Here is an 18,913-nt window from a genome sequence, read left to right as displayed (position 1 = left end):
ATGGGTGGCCGGGCAGAGGCGCTCCTCACTTCCCAGACGGGGCGGATGCCTGTTCTTGAATCTTCTGTTGCATCTAGCCACTCTCTTCTTTACCCTTCATTTCAGTCTTTTGCATCCTCTTCTTGTTTTCTGTCTGCTAATTCTCTCTCCTTTACTCTTCTCCATCTTGTTGAACATGAGAGAATTATCCAAGAAAGGGAAATTGATATAAATGAGAACTGACACATTATCCAATTTAAGCACTTTTCAACGTCAGCTAAATTTTTGTGCTCCTCCGCCTGTCACTGAGCTGGGCCTGTGAGTTTGGGTGGAGTGACCGTTCCTCCCCATGCAGGAAGGAGGGGCCCCTGTGGCTCCGGAAGAGCGACAGCTTCTATGGGCTTGCTATTTCATTCACTTCCTTCCTGGAAGTGTTGCCTCCCCCGGACTTTACATTAAATGGTTTCATCCCCAGGGTGTGTCTCAGGACAGTACCAGGAATTCTTCTCAGAGCCCTCTGCCCCCCAGGGTTTCCACCAGGTGGTCAGTAACACTCTAGGTTGGACGTCTGCCCAAGCCTTGCAGGGCACTGCAGGGCTTCCACTTCTCTGTGCTTTCAGGAAGTGCTCCTGTTAGCTCACACCGATCTCTGGAGCCAGAGTCTGGACCAGGTCTGGCCAGTCCTTGGATTCCTGTCTCGACCAATTCTGGACATTTCTGACGACCCATTTCTTTCTTTTTTTTTTTTTTCTTGAGATGGAGTTTCGCTCTTGTTGTCTAGGCTGGAGTGCAATGGCGCGATCTCGGCTCACTGCAACCTCTGCCTCCTGGGTTCAAGTGATTTTCCTGCCTCAGCCTTCCAAGTTCTGGGATTATAGGCGTGTGCCACCATGCCCAGCTAATTTTTTTTTTTTTTTTTTTTTTTTACTGGAGACGGGGTTTCACTATGTTGATCAGGCTGGTCTTGAACTCCTGACCTCAAGTGATCCATTTGCCTTGGCCTCCCAAAGTGCTGGGATTACAGGCGTGAGCTACCGTGCCCAGCCCATCATAACCATTTTTAAGTATGCAGTTCAGTGATGTTAAGTACACTCATATTGTTGTGTAAATATCACTGGTAACTATCGTTTATCTTCAGAACTTTTCTCATCTTCCCAAACTGAAACTCTGGCCCATTAAACACTAACTCCCTATTCCCTCTCCTCTTAGCCCTTGGCACACACCATTCTACTTTCTGTGTAAGAATCTGGCTACTCTCGGTACCTCCGTTAATTGGAATCATATAATATTTGTCCCTTTGTATCTGGCTTTATTTCATTTTGCATAATGTCTTCTAGGTTCGTTCATGTTGTAGCATGTGTCAGGATGTCCTTCCTTTTTAGGGCTGAATAATATTCCATTGCCTGGATATACACATTGCGTTTATCCATCCATCTGTTGATGGATGCTTGGGTTGTTCTTTTCCATGCATTGAGTGATCTTGGTGCAGAGGCCTGTACTCACTATGGTTTCCTCTTGTTGACCCTCCATTATACACCCCTTCCCCATCTCTTTCCTTCTCTCTCTCTTCCTTCTCCAACATTTGGTTCATTTGTAGAGAGTCTGGTTGGGTCGTGTAGAGTCCAAGACGTCCTGCAGTGGGTGGGCAGAGCACACATGGGGGAATCTGGCTATAAATAGAGGTGTGGGTGATCAGGCAGGCCATGTTTGGTGGCCTGTTAGGGGAGTGGGCCCTCAGCCCTGGGAAGTGGGTTTAGAGTCAGGACCCTAGGTCATCTGACACTTTGTATGGAGAGAAAAGCTAGGGACCATGTTACTAAAAGGGGGCACAGCTCTGGTTCAGGTGAGGTTTTTTTTTTTGAGTCAGAGTTTTGCTCTTGTCGCTCAGGCTGCCAGGCTGGAGTGTACTGGCATGATCTCAGCTCACTGCAACCTCCGCCTCCCAGGTTTAAGCGATTCTTTTGCCTCAACCTCTTGAGTAGCTGGGATTACAGGTGCCCACCATGCCTGGCTAATTTTTGTATTTTTAGTAGAGATGGGGTTTCACCATGTTGGCCAGGCTGGTCTCAAACTCCTGACCTCAGGTGATCCTCCTGCCTCAGCCTCCCAAAGGGCTGGGATTACAGGTGTGAGCCACTGCGCCCGGCCTCAGGTGAGGTTTTGAGCAGAGAGGAACACGCCCTGAATGAGGGGATGTGTCTGTAGAGGAGGTCCCAGTTCTTCCCTCTTGGGTTCCCACCCTGTGCTCACATTGATTCTCCTCCCAAAGCTCCCTGCCAAATTCAGGTCTCATGCAGACCCAAACCCTCCTTAACCTCTCTTTAACCCCATGAAGTTAGGCAGAGTCTTTTTTTTTTCTAACTAGGATGACTGCAAGCAGTGAGGAGAGAGATTGAACTCAACTCCCACCCCGACCCCTTTTATTTATTTATTTATTTATTTATTTTTTGAGACAGAGTCTTGCTCTGTCACCCAGACTGGAGTGCAGTGGCACGATCTTGGCTCACTGCAAGCTCTGCCTCCCGAGTTCACACCATTCTCCTGCCTTAGCCTCCTGAGTATCTGGGACTACAGGCGCCTGCCACCATGCCCAGCTAATTTTTTGTCTTTTTTAGTAGAGACAGGGTTTCACCGTGTTAGCCAGGATGGTCTCGATCTCCTGACCTCGTGATCCACCCGCCTCGGCCTCCCAAAGTGCTGGGATTACAGGCGTGGGCCACTGCGCCCGGCCCCGACCCTTTTTTTTTTTTTTTTTGAGACGGAGTCTCGCTCTGCCGCCCAGGCTACAGTGCAGTGGCGTGATCTTGGCTCACTGCAAGCTCCGCCTCCTGGGATCATGCCATTCTCCTGCCTCAGCCTCTCTGAGTAGCTGGGACTACAGGCGCCCGCCACCACGCCCGGCTAATTTTTTTTTGTATTTTTAGTGGAGACGGGGTTTCACCTTGGTCTCGATCTCCTGACCTCGTGATCCGCCTGCCTCGGCCTCCGAAAGTGCTGGGATTACAAGCGTGAGCCACCGTGCCCGGCCGCCGACTCCTTTTAAACAGTTCTTCCAAACTTAAAAAAGGACAGAGGAAGGAATTAAAAAATACAAGTAGAATAAAAATTCTAAGGTATAGATTTCTGCAGCTTAAGGTCTCAGTAAAGGCTGTGGAACTCCCACCAGATCCCAAGTCTTTTTTCTAAGATAATCACCTCCTCCTCCTCCTCCCTCCTCCTCCTCCTCCTCCCTCCTCCTCCTCCTCTTCTTCTTCTTCTCCTTCTTCTCCCTTCTTCTCTTCTTTTGTGAGATGGAGTCTCGCTCTGTCTCCCAAGCTGGAATGCAGTGGCATGATCTTGGCTCACTGCAGCCTCTGCCTCCCGGGTTTAAGTGGTTCTCCTGCCTTAGTCTCCCGAGTAGCTGAGACTATAGGTTTGCACCACCACACCCAGCTAATTTTTTTGGGGGGGGAATTTTTTTTTTTTTTAGTAGAGATGGAGTTTCACCATGTTGGCCAGGCTGGTCTTGAACTCCTGACCTCAAGTGATCCATCCACCTCGGCCTCCCAAAGTGCTGGGATTACCAGCGTGAACCACCATGCCCAGCCAAGCACCCTCTACTTCTGAAGAACTCTTCTACCTAAAAATTCTGTGCCTACCTCCTTTCTCCTCACTGCTGTCCTGCCCTGCGGGCCCTGGAGCCAATCTGCTTGTGCACCTTGCTGGCCGCAGAGTGGGCTCTTGGCTGAGGGGTGGAGAGTGCAGGCTCTGAGTTTTTGCTGCTGGGACCATACTTTGGCTGTGTTCCTTCCCCACTGTGGCGCTTTGGCACTGTTCCCCAGTCTCTGCAAGCCTCGTCTACCATTTCAAAATGGGATCGTAAAGGACCAATTTCGTAGAGTTATTATGAGACTTAAGTGATATAATGTATTTAAAGTGCTAGGTGCCTGGCATCTAGTCATAAAAGCTCAATAAATGTTTGTGGGGGAAAAAAAACTCCTTTGGATTAAAGATCTTTCAGGCCTTTCTGTTCCATAAGGTTCTCTGCTTCCGGTTCCCAGTCTAAGGAACTGGCTGGCAGGAATGACCCAGTGAATGATCCAACCCTTTCTGAGCTCAAGATTTGGGCATGCCCACTTCCTGCATATCCTCTGAGGACTTGATGAGGTGGGGAGGAGGGGTATGGACAGAGGCCCACAGCATTCTGCAGCTGGGCTGGGGCTGCGTCACAGGAGCCTGTGAGCCTGGGGGCCTTTGTCAAGCAGTTTTTGCAGTGAGTGAGGCCGGGCTTCCAGCGCAGGACTGCTGCTCGTCCTCCTGAGCCTGCTGCAGGGTACAAGGTGGAGGGGCCCACACAAGGTGGGGGCCTCCTTGGCAGAGTCAGGATGTCCCTTTCTGGTCTGTGGCTTTTCTCCATCCTGCCTTCCCTTGATTCCCAGGCTCCATCTCAGTGAATAGTCGCAGCACGCCGTTCTTGGCCACTGGGGACAGCGAGATTCTGGACCTGGAGAGTGAGCTGTACCTGGGCGGTCTCCCTGAGGGGGGCCGGGTGGACCTGCCCCTGCCCCCAGAGGTGTGGACAGCAGCACTCCGGGCAGGCTACGTGGGCTGTGTGCGGGACCTCTTCATAGATGGGCGTAGCCGAGACCTCCGGGGCCTGGCCGAGGCTCAGGGGGCTGTGGGCGTTGCCCCCTTTTGCTCCCGGGAGACGCTGAAGCAGTGTGCATCTGCCCCCTGTCGCAATGGGGGCGTCTGTCGAGAAGGCTGGAACCGCTTCGTCTGTGACTGCATCGGGACCGGCTTTCTTGGGCGGGTCTGTGAGAGAGGTGAGGCTGGTCTTCATCCTAGGTGTCCCTGCTCCCTATCCCTGTGCTCCTCCTTCTCAGGGTGACTCCTACTTTCCATCCCTGTGCCACCTCCTCCTAGGGGAACCCCTCATAGACCTGCCCTAGGCTTCTCACCCTTGTAATGATTCTCTGGTCTTCTCCCTCCCCTGGCCTCTGCCTGTCTTCCCCTTCCCTCTTCCCCGACTCCTGTGGGGCAGAGGCCACGGTCCTGAGCTACGATGGCTCCATGTACATGAAGATCATGCTGCCTAACGCCATGCACACGGAGGCAGAGGATGTGTCCCTGCGTTTCATGTCCCAGCGGGCCTACGGACTCATGATGGCCACGACTTCCAGGGAGTCTGCCGACACCCTGCGCCTGGAGCTGGATGGGGGGCAGATGAAGCTCACTGTCAACCTCGGTAACCACCCTGCCCTGTGCTTCCTGACCCCTCACCTGGCCTTGTCTCTGACCCACACCTGCCTCTGTCTGGAGAAGCTGGTGGTGGCACCAGCAAGAGGTGCCCTCAGCAGAGTTTGGAGATGGGGAGGTGCCAGCCTGGGTCAGAGACCCTGAGAGCTCTGTCCCCGGTGAGGACGCACAGTGTAGGGCGACATTCCATGCTAGATGACACTGTGAGGGGCAAGACCCAGAGTATCTGGGGTATGCTAACTGTCCTCCCAGGTCACTCATGTGGATCTTGGTAGCATCTGTCGTGCACACACATGGATGACACAGCTCATTTTTGGTCAATGGCTCATCCACTTGCTCATTCATTGGTTCATTCATTTGAGAGGCACTTGCTGACGTCTAGTGAGTGCTAAGCCTGAGCTCAGTGTGGTGGCAGATACAGAGATGAGGAAGGCCTGGTCCCTGCACGCAGCTGCCCCCCACTGCTTTGCTCAGTCTAAACAGCAGTCTGTGTGTTGGTGTGTAGAGGTGCATGTGTGTACACTGGACACACAGACGTGCCATCTTCCCGTTTCTAGTGCCATGGGCTTTCCCATTTGAGCCTCATGGCTGCCCTGTGAAGACACTAGATCACCAAACAAGCATTACTGTCCCTGTTTTATAGATTATGAAATTCATGTATTGACTTGTTCAACATCACAAAACTAGTGAAGGCAGAGGGAGGAGCCAGGACTCAACCTGGGCCATTTGCCTTAAAGTTCAGTGCTTTTCCCATTGCCTCGGACAGGGCTGCTGACCCTCCCCCTCAGGCCACTCATGCTGACTCATGTCTCCACCCATGCCTAGGGTTGAGAGCAGGCCTTGACTCCACTTCACCTGGCGGTCCCTGGGGTGTCCATGAGGGCCAGACCATGAGCCTGTTAGGTTCTTCTCACGGGCTTCAGCTCTCCTAGTCAGGGCAAAAAGAAAACAGCAGGTTCACTCATTCAGCTATTTATGGGACACCACATAAATGCTAGATATGTTTCAAGCCAAGGGCTACAGCAGTGAATAAGCAGTCCTCACCCCTTTGGAGCTTTCAGAGCAGGGGAACCCTGGAAATGAGAGGTCCTAAGCTGTAAAGGCTGAGGTCAAATCTGTTCATTTCAGACTGGCCTCTAGAAGCTTATAAAGGTGTAGCACCAGCCGTATTGAAAGCTTGCAGGCCATCAGGGTCACCTGTTGTATCCTGGACCTAGAGGGGCAGTAGGGCTCTTCTGAGCAGGTTAGAATTCTCAACTGGAGAGAATACAGAGCTTTGACCGTTTTTTTTTTTTTTTTTTTTTTTGAGATGGAGTCTCGCTCTTTCACCCGGGTTGGAGTGCAGTGGCGTGATCTGGGCTCACTGCAACCTCTGCCTCCCGGGTTCAAGTGATTCTCTGCCTCAGCCTCCCGAGTAGCTGGGATTACAGGCACCCGCCACCACGCCCGGCTAATTTTTGTATTTTTAGTAGAGATGGGGTTTCACCATCTTGGCCAGGCTGGTCTTGATATCCTGGCCTCGTGATCCACCCGCCTCGGCCTCCCAAAGTGCTGGGATTACAGGCGTGAGCCACTGCGCCCGGCCGAACTTTGAACTTTTAAATACTCATCTGGAGTCTCATCCTAACATTGGTCTCCAGGGCATTTGTGGGGCAGACTGTGGCCTTTGGGGGACCCATTGCCTTGTAAATATATTTATACTATGTTCTTTCCTTTTCCCCTTTTGGCCACCTGGCCTTTGTATTCCTAGGACAAAGATTTGCTGAGAGAGGTGGGGACTGGAGGTGGGGAGATATTCAGGTGGCCAGGGCCTCAGAGTTGTTTGAAGGGTTCCCCTCAGCTCTGTTTCTAACCACGATCACAGCCTGTAGAGCAGGTGGTGTGCAGCAGCTCTGCAGGGGAAAGCAGTCTGGGAGACACTGTAGTCAATGCTCCACAAGTCTGCACAATGCCCCCTTGCATCCCTGAAACTGTCACAAGAGGATAGCCCCAGCCAAGGACCCCATAAGTGGCTCTGTACTTCCAAGTCTGCCCAGATTTGTGTATCCAGTGTGAGTTCCCCCCCACTTTGCCTAGGCATATGTGTGTTGTCTGCATCTAAGCATGTGTCTCTGTGCTTGCTGGGGACACAGCAGGAAAAATCTGGGGCCTTGGATTTGCAGGGAAGGCAGATGCGTTTTGCTTATTTGGACTGTCCTAGGCCCCTGGGAAGAAGATTGTGTCTCTTAAGATGAGACAGGAAACAATGTCCTTGGTCAGGAAAACCTATCCTATGGGCCCTTGGGACCCACCCTCTCCTCTCCATGGGCACACTTTTCTGTCTGTGCCACATAAGTGCTCAGAAGTCAGAGAACAAGGTGGCCTCTTGGAAGACACATGATGTTAAGAATAGGCTTCCCAGACTGACAGATAACAGGACTCTCCTCCCACCCATTTCTTACCCCTGGCTGTGCCCCCGTCCCCATCTGTAGACATGTATGTGCTGAGATGCCATCTCTAGCATGGCTCCTGACAATCCGTGACCAAAGGCTTGGTGCAAACGCATCTGTCTACAGAGTCCTCCTGTGTAGGCACTGTGGACACGCAGGTGGTCCCTACCCAGCCACCAAGCCTTGGGTTGGGATGGGAAGAGTTCTGGGCTCGGGGCCTAACCTTGGTATCTTTTACTCTTGGGTAAGTCATTTCCCATCTCTGAGTCTCTCTCTCTTTTTTTTAATCTTTAAAATGGAGATAAGAATCTTCACTCTGCCTACGTCTGTGGTGGTTTTGAGGCTCAGATGGAAGAATGGGAATGAAACCATTGAAACCATTGTGCAGATGCAAGGCCCATAGTAGAGACTCACCCAGCCTTCTTGAAGGAAAACCGTATTGGAATAGAGACCTGAGTTTGGAGCCAGGCCTGGGGACCACTTCCACGTAGCATGGACACACTGGAGTTGTCCTCTACTAGGTGTGCCCATGGGATCCCAGCTGTCAGTGCAGCTGATGGGAAGAGTGCAGTGTAAAGAATCTTTGAACTACAAGGCGTCACCTCCTTCAGCCTCCTGGCCCACATGAATCATTTCAAGAGCCCCATTCCTGTCCCCCACTGCTTGCTCCCCAGGACTTGCAGGGCCTCACAGACCAGCAGCAACACCAAGGCCCCAGGCCTGGGCTGAACTCACTACTGGGGAACAGAGAGAAGCCTGGTGAGGCTTGGTCTCTGGCCTCATGATCTCATCCTGTAGAGAGGGAAGCTATTGCTCCAGGAGGCAGCTCTGTAGCTCCACACCACTCAGTGGATTGAAGCAGACCCCGGGCTGGGCCTGAAGAGGGAGCAGAGGCTGCAGGTTAACACTAGGTGGGGTCGCTTAGTGCTAGCCTCAAGAGATGGGATATTTGCTAGATAAGAGAGGGCCAAAAAGGCACTGCTGCCTCTTTCCAGGCAGAGGATCCTAAGGAACTTATCGTGCCTCCTGCTGCAGCTCCCCAGCCCCCACTATGTTTGCAAACACTGAGCAAGTTCCCTGAGCTCTGCTGTCTGCAGCCCCTGAGTTGGGGAGTTGATCTCTGTCCCTAGAGGATGGTAGAGTCCCCTGGATTCTTTGCCCTATCCCAGCATGGCCTGGGCCCCTCCCTGGAGGGGAGGAGAGGACCGGCCAGGCTGGGCACTGTCCTCTACTAGGTGTGTCCCTGGGGTCCCAGCTGTCAGTGCAGCTGACATGAAGGGTGTGGTGTAATTAAAGAATCTCTGAGCTGCAAGGGGGTTACCTCCTTCAGCATCCCTCCCCACCCCATGAATCACCCATACACTCCCCACCAGTGGGAGGCCTTTACCTCCCACCTCCAAGATCCATTCTGATCAGTGAGTGGTTCTTTCTTAGTGTCACCCTGCCCTTCTGAAATTCCCACTTATTGTGAAATTCCCATTAGTTCTGCCCCCTGGAATCAAGCAGAGAAATCTAACTCTTGTTCATGTTTTAAATCAGGCTAAATACACATTGTATCCCAAAGCCCTTTAATCCCTGGGGCCATGGGAGGGTACATTGCCTTTCCACTTGAGGCTGGTCAGTAATTATCAGGGGGGCTGCTGGGAGCCAGCTCTGAAGGAGGGCTGTGACAGAGTGCATGCTGCCACTCTGTGATGTCACTTCTGAGACAGATGCCTGGGAGCCTTGGGCCCACTGTTTCCAACCCATAGGGCCTGGGTGGGGAAGGAACCCAGGTGAGGCAGGGCTGGGAAGCCAGTGTTCTTTCCCTGAGTTCCTTTCCATGCAGACTGCTTTGTCTCACCTCCCCAACACATGTTCATACTACGACCCTGCTCTCTCTGTCCAGCCAGGGCCTTCGTGGGTCTATGCCACCAAGACAACTCACTTCTGCCTATTCCCTGCACTTGAGGCACAGGTCGCTAGTTAATAGGTTACTAGTTAGTGCCCCCTGAATTTTGGTGAATGTGTATGTTGAAGAGGCTGGGTTTCTCCTGCTCACTCTCAGTCTCTGGCTTTCTTCTGGTTGGGGCTGGCTTCCCTCTGGGTACCCATCTTCAAGTCGTTTGCTCTTGCAAACCCTACTGGAGCCTGTGTTTCTGAGGGTGGAGTCTCTGCAGGGGCGGGCCTGGAGCTGACACCTCTTCTCTGGACAGATGGACCCCCCATTCCTGGTGCTCTCTTGCTGGGGAAGGGGAAGAATCAAGCTCCTTCTTTGGGCCTTTTCCCCAGTAAGGGACCTGCTTGCCCATCCAGCCTCCCCTTTTTTCTTTTTTTGGACCCTTCATTGGTGAAGACTCTGCTGGCCCTGAGAGAGCCCCTGTGACCTGACTCCAGGGCCTGGCACCCTTCTACCCTCACCCTGACAGTCCTCCCCTTCCTCTTCTGTCCAGCCTCCCCTGTCCCCTCTGTGCAGCCGCTCCTTCCTCTGCTCTGTTTTCTTCTTCTTTTCTCTCTGCACTCTCTCTACCTCATTTCTCTCACTGAGACTTCTCACTTCCCTCTGTGTCTGCCCTTTGACTTTTCTCTGCTCCTCTGCTCCTCCCTTGGTGCCAGGCTGTGGCCCAGGGTCCTGGCTGCTCGCCTCCACTCTTCTGCTGCGGTTGACAACGCGTGTGGAGCTCAGCTGTACTGCCGAAGGGCCGTGGCCCTCAAAGCCACAGGGGCATCAGTTTACCTCCACTGCAGGAACCTTCAGGGGCCCAGGGGATGCCAGCTGCCCACCCCCTTTGCTTCCTGGGCTGTGGGGTAGGCAGAGCCTATTTGGGGTGGAGCGGTAGGAGGCCAGGGTATTGGGCCTGTCAATCGAGGGCCGGGAGACTGCCCCTCTCTGAAAGGCAAAGCCAACCCAGTGTCTACCTGCTGCCTACTTCCTGCTCGGGATCCTACTGTTATCCATTCCCTCAGCTCACATGGAGGGAAGCTGAGGCATGGAAAGAAGTGCTTTGCCCAGGGTCACACAGTGAGTTAGTGAGTGTTAGGGTGGAGATGAGGACCCGGCTCCACTGCTTCCCAGTAAAGGATTTCTGCAGCTCCAGCCAGCCCCCTCCCTCGGGCTGAGTCAGGCTTGGCATTTGATGGAGTGGTGCAGGCATCCTAAAGGCCTTAAATCTGGACTTCATAGGACCCTGGTCCACTGTTCCCTCTGCAAGACCTGACTGGCTCCCACCTTTGGGTGATGTATCTAATCAGAGGGATGGCCAGAGGCTTCAGGGCCCTGGGCTGCTGGCTCTGTGTAGCCACATGGGGCCTTCCCAGTCCTGAAATCAGAGGATAGCAATGCCAGGACTGGGGCAGGGGCAGGAAACTTTGCTTATGGTGGCTACTTGTCCCCAACTGCTTTGTGTTCTCAGAGAAGTCATATTTTGGGGGCTGCCCTGTCTCTATCTGTGAGGCCTTGGCTCCTCTGACTAGGAAAGCAGGTTAATACTAGGTCCTCTTCAGGGTGAAGGACTCCCCTGATCTATCCCCAGTGGCAGCCTGGCATTTCCCAGGATAGGAAGGGGTGGAAGGAAGGTTCCTGTAGGGGTGGTGCTAGCCCCTGGGGCTTTGGGAGGTGTATGGCCTCGGGAAGGGGGCCCTGGGGCAGACCCCTCCATTTAGCTCAGAGCCCAGAGGGGAACAGGGAGTGACAAGTCACACCTGGGCTCTGAGGAGGGAGTCGTCCCAGAGCAGGGGATGCAGGGATTCTGGCTCTCCCCACCCATCTCCCTCCCAGAGACAGGGGAGATGTGGGGTTGGTCAAGCCCTCGGCCCCCATTGATCCCCTGTACGACTGGGATTCCCAAGGTGCCCGTCTCCCTTAGACACTAGAGGCCTGGTCCCCTCTAAGAAGGGGGCCACAAGCCCTCTTCCCATCATCTGACTGCCCTGCCTTCCAGCTCTGGGGAGGGTTGGAGCCCTCTTGGGGGCAGGAGGGACAGGGGTCCAACTGAGGAAGGGAAGAGGGCACCTGGGCACGCGTGGTCCCCGGAAAGTGGCCCTGGGGGGAACCCCGCCCGCAGACACCCCTCCCTGTGAAGGATGTAAAAAAAAAAAAAACTTGTTTTACCTTTTTGTCTCCCCTTCCCCTCTGCCCGCCCCATGGCCCCCCCAGACTGCCTGCGCGTCGGCTGCGCACCCAGTAAGTGGCTTCCCTCTTCTTCTGCAGAGACCCAAGGGGACTGGGATGCTGGACGCTGGGATTTAGGGAGGGAGGCTGGGAGGAAGAAAAGCCGTAATTGCTGGCTGGAATGGGGGTTGGGCCTTGAGTGTGGGGAGAGGTGCAGGCAGGAGGGTGAGGTTGGGTGGTTGTGGAAGGCAGGAGGGACCAAATGAAGCAGAGCCAAGGAGAGCTTGGGGAGGGCCTGCAGTCAGGATGTTCACTGGGTCTAGGAAGGGAGAGACAAGGACACCCTTTGCCCAAGTCAGCAGGAGGGTGGGGAGGAGGTAGAAGTCAAGGGATGGGGCAGAGTCTTGGGTAGCACCTGTGGCGGGATATGCTGAGGTCTTACGGACTGGCAGGGAGGAGTCTGAGAGGAGCTGGAATAAGCTGCTGCATCTCCAGAATTGGCCACAAGGGGGAAGGCGAGAGATGCGGGAAAGAGGATGAGGGTGGGAAGGGAGCCCTCCTCAGCTACTGTGTCAGCTGGGGTGAGTTTCTGCCAAATGGGGGCTCCTTCTGTGGTGACAGTGAGGGCTCTCAGCAGGGGTGAGATGGAGAGTGAGCAGGTGGACATCTCCAGGCATCCCAGTGCGCCTGGGCTCAATGCTCTTTCTCAAGGTGTTTCTGCATGGTGTGGCTTGGGGTCACATGGGGGAGCACATGCACGTGGTAGGCCCAGGCAGAGAGACTGTGTGTGCTGGGTGCCCTGCTCTTCATGTGTGCATAGCATGCTGTGTGCGTGCTGGAGTGAGCACCGGGGGGGCCAGGGATGACCAGGGAGTGCTGCAAAGTCCAGCAGCATTTGAAAGATAAATATGTTTTGTTTTAGACTCTGGAAGCTGATAATCCTGGTCTTGAGTAAATGGCCATAATTCCTAAGAAACAGAAACTTCCCCTCTCTGGCCATCCTGCATATTTATGGACAGTACGTGTGGTGGCGTGACCTGGTGTGTGACGTTAACCAGGCATGTGTATGTAGAAGGGTCCCATCGGGTCCCATTGTAGATGGAGGAGCTGGTGTCCGTGTGGAGGCTGAAGCTGTGGGCTCGCATTTACATTTGTGTACTGTGTGAAGTTTTGAAAGTTTTAGGTCTGTGTTTATACACTGGGAATATAGCTTCGGGCCACACTCACTGAAGGCCCTTAGGAATCTGGGAGAAGAGTATGTTGGTCATAGGTGTGGGTGTCTGTGTGCAGGGCCTCAGGGTACAACTCCAGAGGCACCATTCACTTAGTATTCTATGTGCATGGCACCTCCTGAAGTCACACAAAGGGCAGTCCTGAGAGTGGATGTATGACTGGGGTGTAAAAGCTCTGCGTGTGCATGGACTCCAAGTGTGATGGGAGGCCATGAGTGTGTGTACTTGTATTCATGGGTGTGTTGTGTGGCCAGATATGAGCCACTGGTCATGTATGTGTTCATGTGTGGCATGCGCGGAAGTGGGGAGGCTGTCTGTGTGTCCAAGGTGATATAGGAAGTCACCTGTGAGCACGTATAGGTGCCCTACTCACTCCCCCCTTGGTGCCGCAGGTAAAGGCCCCGAGACGCTGTTTGCGGGGCACAAGCTCAATGACAATGAGTGGCACACGGTGAGGGTGGTCCGGCGTGGCAAGAGCCTGCAGCTGTCTGTGGACAACGTGACTGTGGAGGGTAGGTGGTCTGGGCCCAGGGAGGTGGACACATCTCCAGTGACCTATGCTTGGCCCTGTTCTATTTGGTGACCACTGCCTGGGCTGCCGTTCCTAAGGCAGTGTTCTGGTGAGCTGCCTCTGCCGTTTCTCCTTCAGGGGTGCAATGTTATGGGCATCTGGACCCCAAGAATGATTTAACTCCCTGTAGGCAGCATTCCCCTGGCAGCCTGTTGGCTCTTGACTGGCGAGTCCTGCCACTCCTCTTGGAGCTGTGCTGGCTGCTAGTGCCTAGCCGAGGACATCTCTGCTGATGTCACTCATGGGTGGCCCTCCTGTGGAGGGGAGGCTCCTGGGAACCCAAGCCCCAGCCCTGCCCCAAAGCCATCCCCCTCATCTTGGTCTCCTGTCCTGAGCAGGACAGATGGCAGGAGCCCATACGCGGCTGGAGTTCCACAACATTGAGACGGGCATCATGACGGAGCGGCGGTTTATCTCCGTGGTGCCCTCCAACTTCATCGGGCATCTGAGTGGGCTGGTGTTCAATGGCCAGCCCTACATGGACCAGTGCAAGGATGGTGACATCACCTACTGCGAGCTCAATGCTCGCTTTGGCCTGCGTGCCATCGTGGCCGATCCCGTCACCTTCAAGAGTCGCAGCAGCTACCTGGCACTCGCCACGCTCCAAGCCTATGCTTCCATGCACCTCTTTTTCCAGTTCAAGACCACGGCCCCTGATGGACTTCTTCTGTTCAACTCGGGCAACGGCAATGACTTCATTGTCATCGAGCTGGTCAAGGGGTAAGGGGCTGGGCATTGCACTGCTGTCAAGGAGGTGGCCCCCTCCCCCTGCTGAACCACATACAGCTCCCCCGGCTACTGGCCGAGGTGTCTGATCCCCCCAGATCACAAGCCAAGATTCAGGTCCCTGACCATAAGTCAAGAGGCTCCCTCTTCAGCCAAGATGGAGAAGCACACCCTCTTCCACTGCTGACTCCCCATCTGCTTCCTTGCCAGAGTTCCCTGTTATATCTGTTCTCTGTCCACTGTCACCTTCTCTACAGGCAGAAGTCAGTCTTGCCCCTCCATTGCCTTAGGGGACCCCACCCCAGAGCAGCCCAGTCCCTGCCTCCAGAGGACCCTGCTGACCCACAAACCTCTCCCCTCTAGCTCCTCTTCTGAGCTTGTGTCACAAGAGCCAGCTCCTTGGTGGCCCTCCTTCTTTACATTCTCCCCATGACAGGACCTCACACCATTGCCCTCTTGCCATTGGCTTTGGTCCCTCTCCTCTGGGGTCTCCCTCTCAATCCCTTCTTCCCATGGCATCTAGGACCCCTGCCAGCCATAGCTCCTCCTCACCCCACCTTCCCAGCATCACCCCCGCCCTGACCCAGTGTCTCTTCCCTACTGTGGGGCAGGTACATCCACTACGTGTTTGACCTGGGGAATGGCCCATCATTGATGAAGGGGAACTCAGACAAACCAGTCAATGACAACCAGTGGCACAACGTGGTGGTGTCCAGGGACCCAGGCAACGTGCATACGCTCAAGATTGACTCCCGCACTGTCACGCAGCACTCCAATGGCGCCCGAAACCTCGATCTCAAAGGTGGGGCTGGGCCCTCTGGAGAAGGCCTGGCCCTAGCCCAGATACCCCTCACCCCAGCGAGATCACCCCATTCCTGCGATGCTGCTTCCCTCGGTTCCCTGCCTGCAGTTTCCACCTCTCTTTCCCTGTCTCCGCTATGTCCAGCCTGACATTTTCCTGTCCAAGTTCTGCTTGGCTCTCTTGCGAGTCTGCATCTCACCACTGAAAGCCTGGTTGCAGGATGCATCTCACAGGGTGCTTGGTGGCCTCATTCCAGAGCTAGGAGTAGGTAGCCCAGGCCCTCCAAGGACCTCCTGGGCCTCCAAGGTTGAGAAGCCTATGTTGGTTGAGGGCTGGAGTGAGAGTAGGGAGCTTAGCATCCTCCTGGGTGAGGTAGATGCTATGGGGCAGAGGACGTAGCAGGAGCTAGAGTCCCTGAGTCACCTGTCTTGGGCATTGGCTGGGCTAGCTTGGAGACATTTTGGACCTAGGCTTCCCTGGTGTGCTCAGGGTCACATCAGGGTGCCGCATTCCCCAAGGCCTCTTCAGTGGTCATTGAAGCAGTCATTGCCTGCCCCCAGAATGGGTGACTGAGAGATCAGGGAAGAGGAGGGTGAGCTAAGGCCTGAGCACTGGGACAGGAAAGATGCGGCTTTTCCAGAGCCTACTGAGGGCAATGTGATCTACCTTCTTGCACATGCCCAAAGCAGCCGTCAGCCCCATAGGAACTCCTGGGCATCAGTCTGCCTCAAACTGTCAGAGCTTGGGGAGGGTCCTCAGAGACCATGGAACTAACTGCCCCACTCCCCCAGATCTGAGATCTGTCAGATCTCTTGACATAGTGCTGTGAATTCCCCTTGCTCTCAGAAGGGGGCGATGTGTCACAGATAATCCAAAGTGGCAGCAAACCCAGGGGTTATCTTGGCGGGTCTTGTGTTGTACTGAGCCGATAGCCAGGGCAGCAGACCTACCAGTGTCTTGACTGAAGCTCGGCTGTGAGCTGGCTAGGGCTTCCAGGGATTCCAGGGAGTTAGGCTCTGTGGAAGGGGATCAGGTGTTGCAGAGGAGAACTTCCTAGAGTCCCAAGGCCAAGCCCTAGTTGTTGGGGGAAGGGAGCTGGGCTTTGAACTCCCTAGGAGAGAGCCCAACAGTTGGGAAAGGCTTGAAGGACTTCTGGGAATGGGAAACTTTGGGAGGGAGGGAATGGGGGTGGAGGGGATCGGGCTGCGCATCTATGAAAGGCCCTGATTACGGGCCGGAACTGGAATCAAATGTGTGGGAGGGAGCACAGAGCAGGTTCCTCCAGCTGTCCCCCAGCCCCCACTCTCCCAGGCATCTGGGCTTCTCTGGGAGGGGAGCAGGCAGATGGCAAAGTGGAGAAGGAAGAAGTGTATGGTGGGGTGTGGGTTGTGCAGGTCTCTGGATCTCTGTCAGGGACCTGGAATCTGGGATGGAACACAGACAGCCTGAGAGGGGTGGGAGGACCTGACAGCCAGATGCCATTGTCTTGGGAGGGGAATGGGGACCTGGATGCCTTGGTTGACCCATTCCCTTTGCAGGGGAGTTGTACATTGGCGGTCTGAGCAAGAATATGTTCAGCAACCTGCCCAAGCTGGTGGCCTCCCGGGATGGCTTTCAGGGCTGCCTGGCCTCAGTGGACCTCAACGGACGTCTCCCAGACCTCATCGCCGACGCCCTGCACCGCATTGGGCAGGTGGAGAGGGGCTGTGATGGTGAGTGGAGAGTGGAGGAGTGAGGCGTGGCCCTACTGGCTACAGGATGGCCAGCTGCAGAGGCAGACCAGGGCAGGTAGCCTCTGCTCTGCAAAGGGGCCTTCCTTCTCAGGCCTTATGGGAGCTTGCCCCCACAGTTCTGGGGCAGGGATACAGGTGTGTGAAGGGTCACTTGCCCTCCCTGTTGTCTCACACCCTGGCCCCTTGTCACAGTCCAAGGCCAAGCCTAGCAGACCTGACCCCTCTGCCCCAATCCCTCTCATCAGTACTTGGCCCTTTCAGCCAGGCAGAGCTCAGAGTAGGACCTCTCTGCCTGGCTCTGAAGCTTCCGCACCTCCTGGGAAGAGAGGAGGCTTGGCTGAGCCAGGGGTGTTTCTTTCTCTTGCCCCTTCCAGGCCCCAGCACCACCTGCACTGAAGAGTCCTGTGCCAACCAGGGCGTCTGCTTGCAGCAGTGGGATGGCTTCACTTGCGACTGCACCATGACTTCCTATGGAGGCCCTGTCTGCAATGATCGTGAGTGCCTGGGAGGGCTGGGGGGCGGTTTGGGGGGACCAGGGTCTGTTCCCAGCCATAGGGGCTGCCAGGGAGGAAACAAGGCCTCTGAGCATTCAGGAGCTGAGCTGCTTGCTTCCTTCTCATCCCTTGTCTGCAGAGTCCCAGGGGAACTGTGGCCTGCTGTCCCCTCATAGGGTCTTTCTCCTAGGGCTGTGCAGGATTGCTGCTGCCTGAAGCTCTGGGGGAACCCACTGATAGATGGCCTCTCCTCCTTGTTCTCAGCTGGTGGGACTCTGCTCCCTTCACCCAAAACCAAAGGTGTTGGCCTCAGTGGGGTGAACTTGCTGCTGTCCTGTGTGGTTTTGGTGATGGCCTTACATGTACTTGTACCTCACACAGACACACTATTGCACAGGGAGGGGGGCTGTTAACAACCTGCACCCCATTTGGTGCCCTCAGGGCATGAAGTGGGAATCTATTTCCTGCTGAGAGCAGGACCACACCCCAGAGGACAGGCTCTGGAGGCTTCCAGGAGGCCAGGCTGCTGGACAGCTGGTTTCCCTGAATGGGCTCCTCTTTCTTCCCCAATAATCCCAGCTGCAGTTTGTCCCCTTGAGCCACAAGGTCACTCCCTACTGTCTTCGCTTGGTTCTTTTCCTCCTAGGCTGGACATTTGATTGCCAACTTGCATTCTGTTTGAGGCCCCTCCCCAGAGAGGGCAGGTTCAGCAGCAGCTCCTAGTCCTTAGCGGTTGGTGGCCTACAGCTGGTTAGAGCCATGCAGAGGGAGGGCAGCTGAGGCAGGAATGGCAGGGAGGCAACCTTCTACTCTGTGGGGTAGCTTTGGCATTTCCCTTGGATGATTGGGCTGGAGTGGGTGGGCAGAGTGCACCCTCCTCAGCATTGCTTGAATCATCTTCCCTGGGGTCCTGCTGAGAGACCAAGCAGAAAAGTCAGCTGCCTGGGAAGAAACACACACATGCACACACACACACACATACACACACACACACACAACGGAGCGTCTCCATTTTACAGACATGGAATACGGCTGGAGAGGGACAGTCGATTTCTGGAGGTAGTTCATAGCAGATTTGGGGTGAGACTCCGGTCAGTGTCTTTGCCTCCATACCACGCCGCGGGACCTGCATCACCTGGGCATGAGTCCTGAGTTTCTTACAGGAGAAAACCACTGGGTCCAGGAGCTCTTGGGTGGTGTTAGTTTTTCTTTCCCCTTTGAAAAACATGTCTACCCCATCTCCTTCAGTGCTTTCCTCGTGTTCTTAGGCATGTCCAGCCCTTGGGTACCACCACATCCCCACTCTGTCTCGCAAGATTTTCCTCACTTGACCTGCTGCTCTCTGTGCCTTCCAAAGCCTCCAGACAATGGCCAGCTGAGGGTGTTCCAGCCCTGACTGCCAAGGCATGGAGACCTGCCTGTGGCTGGATCTCTTCCCCTCCAGCTAACTCAGCTTTGCACAGATCTGGAGATGATAGTAACTTCATTGCTTAATAGTAACACTCCCCACTAATAGTTTCATGTTTTGCTGCTTACAAGGCCCTTTTAATTTCATCCTCAGAGAAGGCAGTGGGCTTTGTGTTTAACTGATAAGGAAACCCAGACCTCAGTAAGAGGCA

The 18,913-nt window shown here is 54.6% G+C and overlaps 1 protein-coding gene across 31 annotated transcripts in view; it reads left to right on the top strand.

Annotated features, from left to right (window-relative positions):
• NRXN2 (neurexin 2) overlaps positions 1-18,913 on the top strand; it is a 120,809-nt gene that overhangs the window by 61,400 nt on the left and 40,496 nt on the right. For 12 of the 31 annotated variants that reach the window (XM_058438885.1, XM_058438878.1, XM_058438884.1 and 9 more), the window contains 8 exons: positions 4,398-4,784; positions 5,003-5,206; positions 11,782-11,810; positions 13,354-13,480; positions 13,878-14,259; positions 14,877-15,067; positions 16,606-16,779; positions 17,175-17,294. In XM_058438885.1, the coding sequence (XP_058294868.1) occupies positions 4,398-4,784; positions 5,003-5,206; positions 11,782-11,810; positions 13,354-13,480; positions 13,878-14,259; positions 14,877-15,067; positions 16,606-16,779; positions 17,175-17,294 (1,614 nt within the window). The remainder of the gene's footprint in view (positions 1-4,397; positions 4,785-5,002; positions 5,207-11,781; positions 11,811-13,353; positions 13,481-13,877; positions 14,260-14,876; positions 15,068-16,605; positions 16,780-17,174; positions 17,295-18,913) is intronic. The other 19 variants (XM_032153289.2, XM_032153290.2, XM_032153294.2 and 16 more) reach the window with 2 other exon arrangements.

This window comes from Hylobates moloch, unplaced genomic scaffold (assembly GCF_009828535.3).
Source record: "Hylobates moloch isolate HMO894 unplaced genomic scaffold, HMol_V3 SCAFFOLD_5, whole genome shotgun sequence".
NCBI classification, from domain to species: Eukaryota; Metazoa; Chordata; class Mammalia; order Primates; family Hylobatidae; genus Hylobates; species Hylobates moloch.
The sequence above is the reverse complement of the archived record's forward strand: the minus strand, read 5'-3'. Positions and strand labels throughout refer to the sequence as shown.